This window comes from Uloborus diversus, chromosome 1 (assembly GCF_026930045.1).
Source record: "Uloborus diversus isolate 005 chromosome 1, Udiv.v.3.1, whole genome shotgun sequence".
Taxonomy (NCBI): domain Eukaryota; kingdom Metazoa; phylum Arthropoda; class Arachnida; order Araneae; family Uloboridae; genus Uloborus; species Uloborus diversus.
The window spans coordinates 60,762,559-60,780,614 of record NC_072731.1 but is presented as its reverse complement, the minus strand read 5'-3'; the positions used below and the strand labels follow the sequence as shown (position 1 = coordinate 60,780,614).

General features: G+C 30.6%; 1 protein-coding gene across 1 annotated transcript in view; it reads right to left on the bottom strand.

The window, feature by feature from the left end:
- LOC129229955 (tRNA wybutosine-synthesizing protein 3 homolog) overlaps positions 1-18,056 on the bottom strand; it is a 59,018-nt gene that overhangs the window by 12,802 nt on the left and 28,160 nt on the right. The window contains exons 4-5 of the mRNA XM_054864341.1: positions 1,064-1,135; positions 885-953 (exon numbers count right to left, since the gene is read on the bottom strand). Of these exons, the coding sequence (XP_054720316.1) occupies positions 885-953; positions 1,064-1,135 (141 nt within the window). The remainder of the gene's footprint in view (positions 1-884; positions 954-1,063; positions 1,136-18,056) is intronic.

Here is an 18,056-nt window from a genome sequence, read left to right as displayed (position 1 = left end):
TAACGTAGCGATACATTTTTAACTTATGAGTCATTAATATTTTACTATGAAAATAGATCTTAATCAATAAGCAATTTTCACTGCAGAAAAAAAAACTAACTCTAAAAATAAAAAAAGGTGGAGTAAGAAAGAGTGCTGGTGACTGAAAGCAGCTACTTTTATAGATGTAACACATATCCCAAAAGCAATTTTAAGTACTTTACTTTCTTGCATACAATCCATAAATTTGTACTGTCTGCCTTTTCCAAGTACAAAAAGCAAATGTTGAATAATCTGTTGCAATTTTTAGGGTGAAAGATATTAATTGAATGAGGTTTCCAAAAATTAAGAGATATGTGATCCAATGCAATTTTTGCTTCTTTGCGTTTCTCTCTTTTTTTTCCTTTCCTTTACTTTTTTTAAAGTATTAGTTCTTCAATTGAAACAAAATAAAATCCCTTTTAAAGCTTCTTTAAGAATCCTAATATATATAAAAGCAAATTCACTGATCGAATAATGCTGACATCATCAACAATGAAACTCGCGCCATTGCATGATAATTTGATAATTTTTAGTAATATTTGAAATGAAGGGAAATGCTTTGTTTTGATAGGGATGAACTGGATTCGGTATCTGAACTGTTTTACTGGTAAGACTCATTTTAGGAGAATGAAGAAACGAAAAAATAGTCAACAATGAACGCTATCTACTGGAGTTTAGGGTTATTCCACTGGAGTTAGGGTTAAAATTTCAACTATGAAAACATCACCAAACAGGCAATTGCAATTTTCACCTTGATGGGAAATTTTCTAGCTTATAATAACTAAATAAACCTGTACAAATGACAGTTTTAAGTTCAAAACACTTCTTGAACATAATATTATACCTCAGATGATATGACATACCTCAGATGATACAAGTAAACATCCTTCAGATGAAATTGGAACTTCTAATGCCAGAGTACTTCTAACAGCCTGAAATATATTTTCAAATTTATGATTACAAATCGAAGGTAAACTGAAAAAGAAAAAAAGGAGCAGTACAATGAGCAATATTGCTGTTACACAAAATATTAAATGCATACCAATATAATCTTCCCACTCCTACCTATGCTGAAACCAGAATTTCTGAAACCAGACTGAATGCTCAAAGCGTGCTGGAAATGAAAGAAAATAAAGGAATGATGCACAACATAAATACAGTACCTTTTAATCAGTAATAAATTTTCAATTTTTATTCGAAATATTTTAACTTTCTTTCAGTCAAAAGTAGTACTTTTTGTCCCTGAAATTGAGAGAATAAGCAAAAAAAAAAAAAAAAAAATAATAGCATGAACCCAGAAAATACTTTTATTTTTCCCAACAGTTATTTTTAAATTAATTTTTTAAAGTGTCCGATTTTTCAAACAAGGCATGGTATTAATGACATAACAAATGATGCTCTTTGGCACATCTTTCTACTGCGTTTATAGGTTATGATAATCAAGAAAATTAAAATTGCGCTCTACGCTTGCTATCAACCCTATCGTTGCCAATACACGCGAGTAAAGATGCAACTTAAATATTTTGCTCTGTGAATGGCAACACTGAATGGCATTTCATCACTTGTGATATCAGCAGAAGCATAAACAATGAAAGCGCACTGATTTAAGTAATTTTTCAAAAATATTAAATTTAAACAAATTTTTTAAAAAGGGGTCAGATTCTATGTTTTTAAAGCAAGCTCTTTCAGAAAAAAATACTTTCAAAATTTTGGAAACAACCCCATTCAAAACTTAAAGCTTTGATTATCCAACCCTTTAACAAAACGAACGACTTTGACATAACATTTCATGTGGAAAAGACCAGTTCATTTTACACTGGAATGAATATAATTTACCAGGTTATACATATATAGAAAAAAAAAATCCTTAGAACTACATGAGCCAACTTCTCCATTATTATGTTTCACTACTAATATTCCTCACACTGAAAAAACCAAGAATTGGATACTTAAAATTAATTACCAATGGTAAAATAAATTAAATATGAAATATATCAATCATCTTATTAATAAATCTGTTTTGCAAATTCATATTATATATATACTAGCAAAAATACCCGGCGTTGCCTGGGTCAGTAATAATTATTAGAAAAAATCGTTACTTGCTTTTGTTTTCTGCTTTAAGTGAAAGAATTTAAAACACATCTTTTTGGCGTGATTAAAAATCGAGTTTCTTCCTTACCCATAAAACTAAAATAGCAATAAGTATAAAGAACAAAGTAGTATTGATTTAGAAACGAAAGCACTATATTTAAGCATATACAAATTTAAAAAACATGAAATTAATCTTCTCATGTTTAAAAAGATTAATCTGTTGATACTTTTTTTAACATGGAGTCTAAAACCTTCTCTGTATGGCTAATGAAGTACGAAGTGATAAAAAAAAAAGTAGCTGCGCTCGTAATCCCCTTATACTTGCTTTAGTTATTTCGGGAAATTTCAATCATTGTGGCTCTTGGTGCGATTTTACCGAATTTGCGAAAGTCGTTTCGGGGTACCTTTGATGATGCTTCCCCATTCTTTCCTTACTTTTTAAAACGATATGATATTAATTTTCGTTACAGAGATATTCGTCGCCAGATGCTGAGATATTTTTGGTCACCATAAAATGGCGCTAAACTTTTTCATCCGAAATGTTACCAAAATAAGTAATAAAATTTGGTGATCGTTTGAAATTGTGCAAAAAGGAAAATTAATGGAAGTTTTTGTGCTGTTTATGGATTTGCCTAATTTAGTTGCTGGATTATTTAACACGGTAAAAAAAGTCTTTTGAAAATTCTTTGATTGGCGATATTTTGTTTACATGGTGAAAGCTGAGAAACATTATGACGTAGTCTTCGGCTTCAAAAACAGCAACGTTGAAAAAACAGCCAAATGCATCAGCTACGGAAATCTTTCTGCAAAAATTTTGGCGATCTGCTGGTTGTTTGGATAATGAGTAAGTGTTCAATCAGCATAAATAATAATAAAAACCATTAATTTCATTAAAGTTCCGTTTAAATGGAAAATCATCAGCCAAATCATGTATTATTTGCCAATTTTGTGCAAAAATCTTACTTCAAGATTTGACTTGAGAAAAGCCTTGAACAATCACGAAAAGCAAAGAAAGTCAACAATACAACAATTGTCGCTATCGACAGGGAGTTGAGATGATACACTAAATACTGTATTGAGTTGAGGAAAGCCTTCGAACATGGATCTAAAAAGCTCATAACTCGTTTTTTATTCTACTTAGAAATTTCAAACAGGTGCCATCTTCAGCAGAAAAATCAGAGCTTTCGATGGACATATAATGTAAATATGTGCAAGTATTTTTTCATCCCAATATTAGAGAATTTATACAAAAATTGTGTTTTATTGCCCCCCTAAGGGGGTTTTGCCCCCCCATAACAGGACGAAAACTACCCTATGTGTTATTCTGATGCATAAGCTATATTATTGTAAAGTTTCATCAAAATCCGTTAAGTAGTTTTTGCGTGAAAGAGTAACAAACATTCATCCATACATACATACAGACAAACTTTCGCATATATATTAGTAAGATATATATATATATATATATATATATGTAAATATGTAATTCTTAGAGAACTTAAAATAAAATATTCTACATTTAGACAGCGCAAATGCAGCTAAAGTGTTAAATGTATACAAGGGCGTAGCCAAGGGGGGGGGGGGGGGGGGGGGGGTCCAGGGGGTCCGGACCCCCCCTCCCTTCCTGATAGGTCACTGTCCCCTGCACTTACATAAACAGAATTTTCCAAAAAAAAAAAATAATAAATAAAAAATTCTTTTGTCTTAAATATTTTCATTAAGCGACAACTTTCTCACGTTCAGTTTAGTTTAGAACAGCAGAACCTCTGGGAGTAGGGGGGGGGGGCGACAGAAGTCTTCAACCCGTGGTACGCGTCGCAGACCTGCCCAAAGGAGACATTTTATCTTAGTCCCCTGCCTCGCAAGAAAATCGCCAGCAGCTATCCGAAAAAGGAGACATTATCGTAGTGTCCCTCCCCGCAAGGAAATCGCCGGCAGCTCGTAAGCAAACATTTATTGTTAACGAAAGCTTGATGAGAGTCATTAATGATGAAAATGTCAGAGACAGGAAATTTGTAGGAATGTTTTTGCGGGAAGGTCATACAAAGAGGAAAGCGACAGAGGGGTCAGCCGCCCTTGTAATATAGCACCGTCTTTTTAGAAGGTGCCTAAGGCTCCTAGAGTTGTGGATAGTGCAGAACTCTGTTAGGTCGCATATTCACTTTCTCTATCGCTGCCATTGGTATGGGTCGGTTGCACGAATGTTTTCCTCCAAAGTTAAATGGAAAAATCAGGAGCAAAATCATTAACACGTAAGAAAAAATTAGCCAACCCCCACTGGGTAAGTTGTATTGCAGTTTGTTTTTTAATGTTTTTTTTTCTTTTTACTTCCTTTTACAAAAAAGGAAGTATTGTATTCGCGAAAAAATTTTCACTCAAAAATCGCCCTTAATTTCCATTTTGCTCACCCCCAAATGAATGTTGAGTTTTTTTTCGATTCGACCACATGCGGAAAAGTGCCTAAGAATGTATAGACACGCGAAATATCCATTTTGACCATCACCGAGGTAATTACAACGACTTTTCTCGTGACGTCTGTATGTATGTGCGTATGTGTGTATGTGCGTATGTATCTCGCATAACTCAAAAATGGTATGTCCTAGAAAGTTGAAATTTGGTACATAGACTCGTAGTGGGGTCTAGTTGTGCACCTCCCTTTTTGGTTGCTTTCGGATGTTCCTAAGGGGGTCTTTTGCACCTTTTTTGGGGGAAATCATTGTTAATATCAATGCAAACTTAAGTGGTGTTACAATTTGGCGGACACATGGCGATATATCGCCAGTCTTTTGGTCGCCAAGTTTTGTCGCCAACTTGGCGGAAAATTTGGCGATTTTTTTTTATCTGGTTTTAATTTGGCCATCGTTTTTAATATTTAGAGATTAAACTATTGAATCACATTAAAATTGCCAATAATGGGAAAATGACATTAAAATGGAGTAAAAGGAAGTCATGTGAGGCACACATCAGCTCGTTTTTTTAACAATAGGAACAACTTTATGCATTCTCATTTATGCGTTTCTCATTTATTTAAAAATTTATTCAGACAAAGATAGCATCGAATATCATTTCATTTTTAAACCAATCAATTCAATTTATTTCATTTATAATTTTCATTCGTAACAATGATGAATTACTTATATCATTGTATCCCGGAAGCTCGCAACTTTTAGCATTCATCTAATACTCTAAACCTAGTTATTTTACTAACAATATGGAAATATAAAAATTTTAAATTTCTACCCTTTTTCTTTGGAGGTAATATTTGCCCTATTTGTGATAATACGGCAGCACTAAAATTAGATCCCAAATTAGATATACTGTAAAAAACTAATCATCCTTCGGTGACAAATATAAAAGGTTTAGAGGTAGTTTGAAGCCTCAATTAGCAAACATTTTGCTCTAAGTCATCAGATGTTATACTCTAAAGGTTTAAAAGAAGATAAATCTCTTGTAAAAACTCTAAGAAAAGTTGTAAATGCCTTTCTACAACATGGTTGTAGATTGCCTTTCTACAGCCATGAAACTAATGTCTGGAAATTCGTTCTGAATATTAGTTCATTTTCATCACAAGGTAACAGATTTTTTTTTCTTTCACTCTGAGCAAAAATGTACCGAAATGAACTAGAATTTTTGCGAATGTTTTATCTTTTGCGTTTTTATATATGATTTATAAAAAAGGAAAAAAAAAATATGTATCTGGTGGTAGTAAAAAAAAAGATGAATAAATAAAGGTTAATACTAATATAATAAAATTGATTTCAGTGAGATATCAAAGTTTAAAAAAACAAAGAAATTGAATTAAAAAAAAAAGTTTGGATGTGTTTTAATTTTTTTAGTTTTAAGTTTGGAATGATTCACACATGTGTAAAGATGTATAAGTTTAAAGATACATATATATTACACAATGAAATTATTTTAAATCATTATTTTAAAATTCTAACTGAATTGTGTTCACGAGGTCAAAAGGAAAAGTTATTAATTAGTTTAACTGAAAATATATATTTTCTTCTATCTTCTAGTTCCATTTTTCGAATAAAATACTATATAATATTCCTGCATGTTCTTCATTTAGCAAATTTTTTGATAGCTATTTACTGACTTATTTGTATTTAAGAATTATTTAATAAGTATCTGTACATTCATGGTTAAAAAGCACAGTAGACTCCGAATGCACGAATAATAGTTGTTGTTCTTATCCTTATATATATAACAGCCAATGATCGAGTAACGCTCTTGACCTCATCAACAATGAAACTCGTTTCACGCCATGATAATTTGATAACATGTTTTGGTAATGTTTAAAATGCAGGGAAAGGCTTTAGTGTAACAAGGCTGAACTGGATCCAGTAACTTAACGGTTTTACTGGTGAGACTGTCATTTCAGGGCACTAAAGAAACGAAAAAGTGATCAACAATGAACATTATCTACTGAAGTTTAGGGTTAATCCACTGGAGTTAGGGTTTAAAATATCAACTATCAAAATGTCACCAAACAGGCAATTTCTTTGTTCAAATGTGGAATCAATTTTCATCCATCATATCTTAACGGGAGATTTTCTAGTTGTTATATAATTTCAAAATATCAATTTAAATCATATCTAGATTTTTAATTTACAACTTTTCTTAAGAGTTTTTACAAAAGAATTGTCTTCTTTTAAACATTTAGATTATAACATTTGAAGACTTAGAGCAAAATGTTTGCTAATTGAGTCTTCAAACTACCTATAAACCTTTATATTTGTCACCGAAATATGATTAGGTTTTTACACTATATTTAATTTTGGTGCTGCCGTATTATCACAAATAGGGCAAAGATTACCTCCTAAAGGATCGAAATCGGATGACTACCGCCAAATATAAAAATTTAAAATTTTTATATTTCCATATTGTTAGTAAAATAACTAGATTTAGAGTGTCAAATTTTGTTGTGATGATTCATTACTGTTACTATTGGTCATTTCCCTACAGTTGTTGTTTGAATTGAAATTTTAAATTTAGAATGGAACATTTTGCACAGAAGTTGTTTTGAATCAGTTTAATAAACTAAATCAAATCCATAGTTCTGTTCATTTGTTTTCCAGAAGAGGGGTAAAGACTATACATAAAAATACTATGTATATACAATGTGTTCGTAAGTGTATTTATTCATTTTCCTAAGTTCTAAAAGTAGTACTTCCTCTTATCACCCTTAAATGACTTTGCATGTGAAACTCCTAAAATAGAAAATGTTCAAGAAAAATGTTTAATATCTTTGATGGCCTAAAAAATAGTATTTATAAACAAATTATCATTCAAATTTTCTTCAAAATTTTGACAAAGAAATTTTATTGTTTAACTTAATTCATCGTAAATACCATAACTGATCCTTAGATATCTATTTTAGCAATACATCACAAGAAAATACTTATTAATGAGCAACGACTCTTTCTATGTATTTTAGTTGTTTCAACAGCTTTAATAATGTTTTCCTAAGCTTTTATATGAAAATACTATAAAAAAAGATTAAGATTAGAAGTATCATTCCATTTCTTATCTTTGAATGAATTTTAAAAATTTAAATGAATTAAGAAACACTTTGAGCTTTTCTTTAATGAGCCTTGGTGATATTTTTGTCCATAGAAGCATTAAATGCAGTCCAAAATCCAATTCAAAACAGTCAGGAGTGGGGAATTATGGAGCATTTATTGAGTTGATAATGTAGTTAAAATAAATGTGAGCGTTTTTTTTTTTTTTTTGAAAGCAAATATATTGCAAAGCTTAAATTATCATACTTATATTACATCATTACTTAATCTAATTATCATACTTATTAATTGTAGTTTTGATTGGAATAGTATCAATTTATACAATTAACAGTTAATGCTTCTGATTTAGCATGCTTCCATTTTTAAAGTTCGTGCAACCTTGGACCCCCCCCTTAACAAAATCCTAACTACGTGCCTGATGTATATTATATACAGTAAAACCTGTAAAGTTGACCACCTTTGTAAGTTGACCGCTTTTGTCAGGAACAGAATTAGTCCTATCTTATGTAATACAGTAAAACCTGTAAAGTTGACCACCTTTGTAAGTTGACCGCTTTTGTCAGGAACGGAATTAGTCCTATCTTATGTAATGAAGGAAAACCTCTGTAACTTGACCACCTCTATATCTTGACCACCTGTCTATCTTGACCACTAATATACACCAGCTTTGGTTTGGAGTATTGTAAAAAACCCTTTGTAAGTTGACCACTATGCAAAAGCATTAGATTGTACATCAAAGTTTCATCAGTTATGCCTCAAATAAGTAACCAGACATTTTAGAAAAATCTATGAATATTTATGTTTCTATCGAAAAACATTCGGCTAATGTTAAGTCACAGAAAATGAGCCAAACTTCAATAAGGAGTTACTTTGTTGAAAAATAGATTACCATGGTTACAAATGTACAAGAAAAAATCAAATAAAGAATTTGAGTCCCTTTTGACTTGTTATGAATTTTTAGGAATTGTTAATATCAAGTAAGTAGTTTTTCATAAGCAATAAGGCTTTTTTTTTTGATCAATTCACAGAAATTTTAAATTTGTATGATACTTTATGCGTCGTTCTGGTAAATAATCTCTAAAAACATTTAATCAACATTTTTTCTTACATGAAATACACCGACAGCTCAGTCATTTCCAGCCAAGGACTACAGTTTCGTACTTATTAGCACTCATCAGCCCGGCATAGGAAAGTGACTGAGCTGGAGATGGAAAACCTCTTATGGAAGCCAAGAGGGCGAAACAAACTGGTAGTTAATGTAGAATTAGCACAGACCAGCCGAGTGACCGAAGCAATGGTTCGGTTCAACTCGAAAATTGATGGCAAGGCATGGTATATTCAGTAAATTACCGCCCATCAGCCAGGGCTAAAGCAGAAATACATGAAATTGGTGTATCTCATGTATTTCTGCTTTAGCCCTGGCTAATGGGCGGTAATTCACTGAATATAACATTTTTTCTTATTGTTTTAAAGTAATGTCAAACAATGAAAGTGAGTTTAAAGTATTCCAATTAGTTAAAAAATAAATGCATGAGACAAAAGAAATGGCAAAAAAAAAAAAATAATAATAATAATAAAAGTTTTCATTACTACCCTCTATAAGTTGACCACCTGCCTAAGTTGACCAGCAAAATACTGCACCGCAAGTGGTCAACTTACACAGGTTTCACTGTATATTATTTAAAGTCTCACTCGTAAGTGGCACACTAGCAAGTGTATGAAACAAAAACAACAAGAAACATAAGAATAATAACAATATAAATTGAAAAACTATGCGAAGTTGAACAATATGAACAATAGAAGTTGAACAATATGAATTTTAGAATGGGTAGTAACTGCTACGTTATCAAAGAGCTGGAGAAGTTGGCATAATATATTAATTTGCAGGTTTCTAAAGAGGTCGGTAACGTACATGTCATAGTGCATTTGCATTCTTATCATATTAGCAAGTATTAACTTGCCAGATTGAACGTGATAAATTTTTATAAAAATTGACGAGTTTTTTAAAATGCTGACATGTACAAGTACAACCCCCCAGCTCTGACCTACAAAAAAAGAGAAAGCAGTCAACTTACCCATTCTGATAGAAGAATAAAAACTCCAAGAAATCAGTCATCCAATTAAACAAAATCCAGTTTCATTCCAGTTCCGACAGTTGACCGAAGGCTCAGCGTCCAAGAAACACCTCCCTTGCATAAGGTTTTAAGCGTATCCCATCATTCATGCCTTCAGTGGACCTGTTGCCGTTCGCAGTTATTTGGGCGGAGACTATAATTTTCGATTTTTTATAAAAGATTTCTTGAATAAATTAAAGTAAAAGAAGGTAAAATTGGCAGGATAAAAATTGTAGTAGTATAAATTTGCAGCAAATTTAAAACATTGTTTGCTGAAATGAACGTTGTTATTACAAATCCTAAAAAATCTGCTTAATTGTCCGATTGACTCTGTCGATATCGTGCCTAATGGCCTTATTCCTTTTTGTAAACAAAACAATATAATTTACAGAATTACCTGTCTAACTTGTTTTCAATGTTATATAGGACAAACATCCAATGAACTGCAACTTCGTATCAACTTACATCGTTCACAAATTAACAAAGTTGCCCATCTCACATTTGAAATTAAACACTTTAGAATGCACTCTTTTGAAAATATAAAAATTTGGTACTAAATTCAGATTGAACAATACCTGCAAACTTCGCAAAGCAATTTTTGTTTTTAGGGAAAACGTTCTACAATTTATTAAGAAAGCTGCATATTCACACTCCATACCTTTTGAGGCTTTCCAGGAGTGGAAAGATAAGTTAATTGCAGAGTTTAAAGCATTTTTAGCGAAGCAAATTAACAGCAAAGAATACAATTATAAAAATTTGAAAAAAAGAAGACATTGAATATATAAACAATTTGAAAAAAAGTTTTATTTTTGTTCCAATCGACAAAGCAGCCAACAATTATTCTATCATCTGTAAACAATTTTATATCAACAGAGTTTTGCAAGAACTCAACTCCTCGTTCTATTATATCAAATCTAACCTCAGCACTGATAGTATTCTAAAGCAGCTCATTGCATATAAAAAACTCTGCAACTCCAAGTTTTCCTACAACTTTCCCATTTGAAATTGTCAATCTCTGCCTTTTATTTTCATAACCCCCAAATTCCATAAAATGCCAATTAAATTCCGTTTCATTTGCTCAACAACTGGAAGTATCGGTAGAAATATCAACATTAAGTTGCAACTAATTTCAAAACAAATTTATGTTTTTTTGAAAAACAACTATATGCATACTAGCTACTTCTGGAGTATTGACAACAGCTTTGAAATTATTGGAAAATTACAATGTACACCCAAATCTCTTCATACTTTTGACTTCGAAAATTTGTTTTGTAACATTCCTATTGATGATTTATACAAAACTCTATTAAAACTTTTTGATACTTTTCATATTGCTGAGGAGCTTGGAATTGATAAAAATTTTTTGACAGTATCTGCCATTTCTGTTTTTTTAACAATTTTGTTACTTTCAATGATTCTATTTTTAAACAGGTTCATGGAATCGGAATGAGCACAAATTACTATAGCACAGCTGCAAATCTATATCTATTTTTCTACGAATTCAAATACACGGTTCAATATAACAAAAAAAAAAACAATATTTTTAGGTATATCGACGACATTCTGATCCTCAATAGTAACTTAGAAGATAAGTTCAATCTAATTTACCCACAAAGCTTATAATCAAACAAAGCCAATGATGATATACATTCCGCTAATTTTTTGGACATTACTTTCAAATTTGATAAATCTGGGCTTATTACTGATATCTACGATAAAAGAGATTACTTCAATTTTTTCACTAATAGTATGCCACATTGGTATAGCAATCTACATAAAAAAGTTTTTTGGGCAATTAAGCAGATTTTTTAGGATTTGTAATAAGAACGTTCATTTCAGCAAACAATGTTTTAAATTTGCTGCAAATTTATACTACTACAATTTTTATCCTGCCAATTTTACCTTCTTTTACTTTAATTCATTCAAGAAATCTTTTATAAAAAATCGAAAATTATAGTCTCCGCCCAAATAACTGCGAATGGCAACAGGTCCACTGAAGGCATGAATGATGGGATACGCTTAAAACCTTATGCAAGGGAGGTGTTTCTTGGACGCTGAGCCTTCGGTCAACTGTCGGAACTGGAATGAAACTGGATTTTGTTTAATTGGATGACTGATTTCTTGGAGTTTTTGTTCTTCTATCAGAATGGGTAAGTTGACTGCTTTCTCTTTTTTTGCAGGTCAGAGCTGGGGGGTTCTACTTGTACATGTCAGCATTTAAAAAAACTCGTCAATTTTTATAAAAATTTATCACGTTCAATCTGGCAAGTTAATACTTGCTAATATGCTAAGAATGCAAATGCACTATGACATGTACATTACCAACCTCTATAGAAACCTGCAAATTAATATATTATGCCAACTGCTCCAGCTCTTTGATAACATAGCAGTTACTGCCCATTCTAAAGTTCATATTGTTCAACTTCGCATAGTTTTTCAATTTATATTGTTATTATTCTTATGTTTCTTGTTGTTTTTGTTTCATACACTTGCTAGTGTACCACTTATGAGTGAGACTTTAAATAATATATATATATATATATATATATATATATATATATATATATATATATATATATATATATATATATATATATATATATGGGCAGTTCTCAAAAGGTGGGAACAAAAAAGTTAACTTTGAGCAATTTCAAAAATTTTCAAATTTGACATCAATTTTGCTTTTATTCTACAGCATGCATACCTAGAACACAATATATGAACATGAAAAGACAGCAGGTATTTGCAAAAATTGTTAATTACCAAATTAAATCAGCTGTCTGTAGGTAACAGATTTTGGACATTGTTGTCCTGTAGGTAACGGATTTTGGACATCATCATAATGTAAGTTTCACCATTTTTGACAATTGTCAATCTGATTTTTAACTTTTCAAATGAAAATTTTATTTACTACTTTTTGAATTTTGAAATTTAATAATAAAGAGGATATTAATGAAGTACTTGAATGGCTATACATACTGCTCTTTACATATAATAAAGTCTTGGAATGATTTTGAAGAAATTGATGAAAGGTAAAAAAAAAGCTTCATGGAAATAACTATACAAACTCGTAGCTTCTTTTATTAAATAACATTTGTATTTCTCTGGATTATTAACTTTCATTTCTGCAGATATTTTCCAAACTTAGAATGTACTTCTACCAGAACCTCACTTTTTGTTCTACTTCTAGGAGACAATCTCGTGTGAGCATTAAAATTTGCAATAAATACTTTTGCAAATAGGTATTGAAAATCAATAATGACTTCAAAAAGCATATAAATACAAATTCCATAAAAGAACTTAATTAAATTGTTTAAAGCACTTTTTCAAAACATGTTAATTCAAAAGGCTTACTATCTCTCAAATCTCAAGATAGAATGAAAATTACCAACTAATATTTGTTTACAAATCAACTGCAGACGATTTTTTTTAACTCTAAAAAATTAAAAATAAAAAAATTGCTAGCGCAGGTGATAAAGTCGCCAAAACTGGTGCAGCTGACAATCAACTACATTTGTCAAACTGGAATTCCCCTCTGGTAACCTTTAGCTTATCGTATACTGTGTTGTCGCCAACGGAGGTTTGCTTGGCGATTTTCGCGCAAAATGGCTTTCGTTCGATCATAACAAGCCATGTTTCTACTGTAATTTATGTATTGTTCTATGTGTAACGTATTAATTATGCAAAATACCAACGGATTAAAGAAGATAACATTATAATAACCATTTTTATTGAGGTTAGAAGACAGTGGATCATCAAAAATTATGAATAAACGGACAGAATTATCGGCGTCAAGATCGTAACACCATTTGGACATTGCACATGTATGTTTAAGAAAAATCATTTTTCTTCTAAGATACTGCATAAAAGCTTATGAAAACACTTTAAAACAATTAAAAATTGATTCTGAGGATCGATAAATACCTTTAAAACGAAAACATCATATACTTAGTTCTCAAATAATAGCATTGTAAAGATCGTAACTTTTGGACATACATCAAATTTCAAACTTGCGTTTTTTAAAAATTGTTTACAAAGTAAATAATCTATCTTTACTTTTGTTATTTGTGTAAAATATTAACAAAAAGTTATTCAGTGTAAGATTCATACCTTTAATTTTTTTTTTGAAACGTATGGAAATAATTAAAAAAATTTTTTTTTAATGGTACATTTGCTCAGTTAACGTTTTGGTATGTCCAAAATTGTGCCTTTTAGCAAAGAAAATATTTTTTTAAGGGCATTTTTTTCCATAATTTATGTCAATTCTTGTCTCTATACAGTATTATAGTTTAACTCAAAAATTTTTGAGTTAATTAAAATGAAAGTTATTTGGTGTTGAAGCTTCAAAGTTGAGGTCTGTGTTTGTACCCACCTTTTGAGAACTGCCCATATATATCTCCAGTGGTGGCGATTGAGACATAAATGAGGGGGAAAGGGAGCAAAAAAACAAAAGCTGAGAAATATTTAGTGGCAGCAAAAATATGAAAGAAAAAGAGAGTGAGAAATTTTTTTTTAGGGTTAGTTTTGAGAACAGATAAGTGGAAATTGTTGTAAATTTAACAACTAAACTCATGTTTTTCTTAAGACTTTGATGAATTATGTAACAATAACTTTCCCACAAGAAACCCTTAGATATGAATAAGACTGCCATTATTTACCCAAAAGTATTTTGAGATGTCACAAAAACTTGGTAATAATTTCATTAAACATGTAGGGGTACGTTGGACTGTGGCCATGGGGCACGTTGGACCGGTCTCAATTATTTTAATACCATTAATATTTTTAATTTTATTTTATGACCAACAAATAGCACCTACGGTCCTACAAATCTATATATATATATAAATGGATGTATGTGTGTGGGTGTGTGTGTATGTTCCTTATACAAATCCAGTTTTTGTCGGATTTCTTCTAAATTTGGCAAAAAGGTAAATTGTTGCTCAGGAATTTATATAGGCGGGTTTTTTGAAATTTAAAAAGAGCCAAAGAGATCTAATTTCATATTTTGAGTCATAAAATTACTCTTTTCTGCACGAACGAATTTTGTATGGTTATGAATTTAGTCTAAACAGGGTTCATACTCAAGTTGAATAAAAAAATTCCATGACTTTTCCCAGACTTTTTTATGACTTCATAAAAATTTTCATGACCTTGTTACACGAAGAGAATAGTACTATTAAATGCCAAACTTGCCAATTTTCGGAAATTGGCTTCCGAAAAACTTTTATGTGAGTGCCACTACCTCATTGGAGGGCACTTACTTGTGACTAAAAAAAACATCAGTGCACTGCAGAAACTAATAAATTATTCTTATTTGTCTTCATCATATCAATTCAAGTAAAGTAAAAATGCAATGCACTGATGTTTAAATGTCTAACAAATATTTAATAAATAGGGCAAAATAGTAATGAATGGGTCATTACTAAGTTACCAATAATAAATTTACTTCATAAAAACATTGCCCTTTGGTGTCAATAGTGCATTTACTCACCAATGTAATTGAACAATATACTATATTCGTTCATTAAAGTAAAGCCACGTTTTTCAGTTTTTTCAGTTTTCTAAATCAGATATTTAGCTGGCCACAACGGGTTCAGTTTTAGGAGGTGTATGTTGGGCATACACTGTTTTAGAGTATTAGGATTCCCCTATTTCTATGTTCTATTGCCTGATTAAAATCTTCACTTTCTAAAGTCTTCAACATATAAAGATAAACTCTGGTAAATTTAATAATATATTTTTTACAAGTAGTTGAAATGAACTCGGGTGCAATTGAATTACACATTTTGAGGGGGCGTACCAAAATTGAGAAAGTGCAAGTCCACTACTACAGAATATATAATATAAAAAGTGCATAAAATAATGGTGAATTCAAAATTAGTGATGTCCTATTAGTAAAATCACATTACAAAAAAAGGCAAGCGGCTGTTACAGAAGCGGATGAATTTGGATTCCAGAACTTGGACTTGTTTCTGAGATTGTTCAAGTTATATGCAATATTACTAAACCACTCAAACTTTCTAGTGCTCTTTTACATATTGTTGCTTTCTTACTACTCAAGACAATTTTCCATGACTTTAAATAAATTTCCATGACTTTTAATGAAAATATTAATCTTCCATGACTTTTCCAGGTCTGAAATTTGCTTATTTTTTTTCCATGACTTTCCAGGATTTCCATGACCCGTGCAAACCCTGTCTATGCTCAGTTTGGGTTTACTCACAAATGTAATTCTTCTTAATGCTGGGAGGGGGACTAAGAACATTATTTAGGCGCAAGTTTTGAGATAAATGTATGGAATAGAAAATTATAAATCATTTAACTGTTAAATTTTTAGGCTACGTTTTGAAATTTGGAAATACATTTCATTTGCTTTTAAGCTGTGGATAAGGGGAAGAAATATGCAACACCTTCTGTAAATCATAAACAAAAGAATTGTCTATTATACAGTAAGTACAAACAAGACGTTTTTTTTCTTTTTTTCATGGCCTGCAAATAATTTTTTTAAAAAAAACTAACACGGATAGTGACCAAAATGTGTAAATACAATTTTTTATGCTCATTTAGATAGAATTCAGTCATTTGATTATCCAAAAGATATGTTGTATTGAAAAGCACATGGGCAATGCCGGGTAGTAAGCTAGTCTTATAATAAAATCACATGGTACAGTTATATTGAACAAATTTTATTCAGAAAGTGTTATTTCAGTAGTCCTGAGTAATTTTCAGAAAACCATAACTTAATTTTTTTGAAGGTTTTCATCAAGATTGCGGAAAAAAAAAATTGAATTCAGTTTCTTAAAGTAAGAACTCTTTTAGTTCACAATAATTGGCAATTTTTTCATTTTTTGTCAAAAAGAATGAAAATTATGACATCACTTCTTCAGACCAAGAACGTGGGGTGAGTTGGTCCACTCTTTATGGGGCACGTTGGACTGGGCAAACCTACCTCATATAATTTAAAAACTTTTTTCTCTTAAATCTTAATAATTATAACAATATTCAGAGTGTTTGTATATAATACGTTCATTTCATGAACGTATTTTTGAACATGTTTCAAAATAATAATAATAAAACATTAGGGAAAAAAAGGCAAAGATATATTTTATAATTTTTTAACAAAAATTATACTAAATTAATTTTATCAAAAGGTTTATTTCATATCTGCACCTTTTTACTATTTCTATTTTAAAATATACCTCTAAATTTTTGCCGACAATTGTTTTCTAAGAATAAAACATGCAATACATGCTATAATAAAGTTCCAGTATGAAACAATTTTTTTTTTTGCTAAACAAGCATTCCTACATAGAAACAAAATAAAACAAATAACTGATTAAAGGAAGAGAAAAGGATATTTTTACTTAAAATTATCTAATTTCATATTTTATATTTGATTTTAGAATGCAAAGATATGTTAACTTAAAGCTGTCAATTTCATTGTACTTTTTCTTTGAAATATATGGTATTAGTATAATGGATTCTTTTCGTTTTGGAGTTGTTTTATGCAATGCAATGAAGAAAGAGTTTCCCCCTCCAAATATTGATGCAACTTTGCATAAAAGTAACGAATATGACTTATATGCTTTAAAAAACCCAATCCAATAAAAGTCCTATTTTCAAAGCTGTGGAAGTAGCACTTTTATATTCCCAGATACCATTTAACATATCTTTGGTTAACTTTATTTAATCTGCATTAATTGTCCCATGAATATTCAATAATTTGGTTTTCTTTTGATTCTTAAAAAATAATTGTGTACTAATGGTGAATATGTATTGCTGTTCTTAATAAAAGATGATTTATCAATTAAAATCAATTTAATATGTTATATTTATCTTAAAACTTTATATTTTTCACTCTACACACAAAAGAGGATAAGGTAGTTACAACATTTGATAGTATTCATCACTAAAATTATAACAAATGTTGTTTGAGTTATGCAGTCCCCAACGTACCCCACCGGGCAGATCAACATATTGGTCCACTTTATAAGGTTCTGTAAATAAAAAATATAAAAAAAGTTTATAAATTCAACATTTCCAAAAAAAAAGGGGGTGGGGTATAGAAGTGTTTAGTGAAACTTATTGTAGAAAATCAAACTACTCATAAAAATTTTTGATGTGATAAAAATAAGTAAAAAAGTGGACCAACGTGCTCCACCTCGCCTTATGACTTGTTTAAGTAAAACAATTGATTTACTAATATCTGAACAATGAATACATAAGTAAAAGCTACTGCTTGTGCTAAATAATGTTTTACAAACAGGTATACAAAGTAAAACAAATAATTATTTTCTGAAAA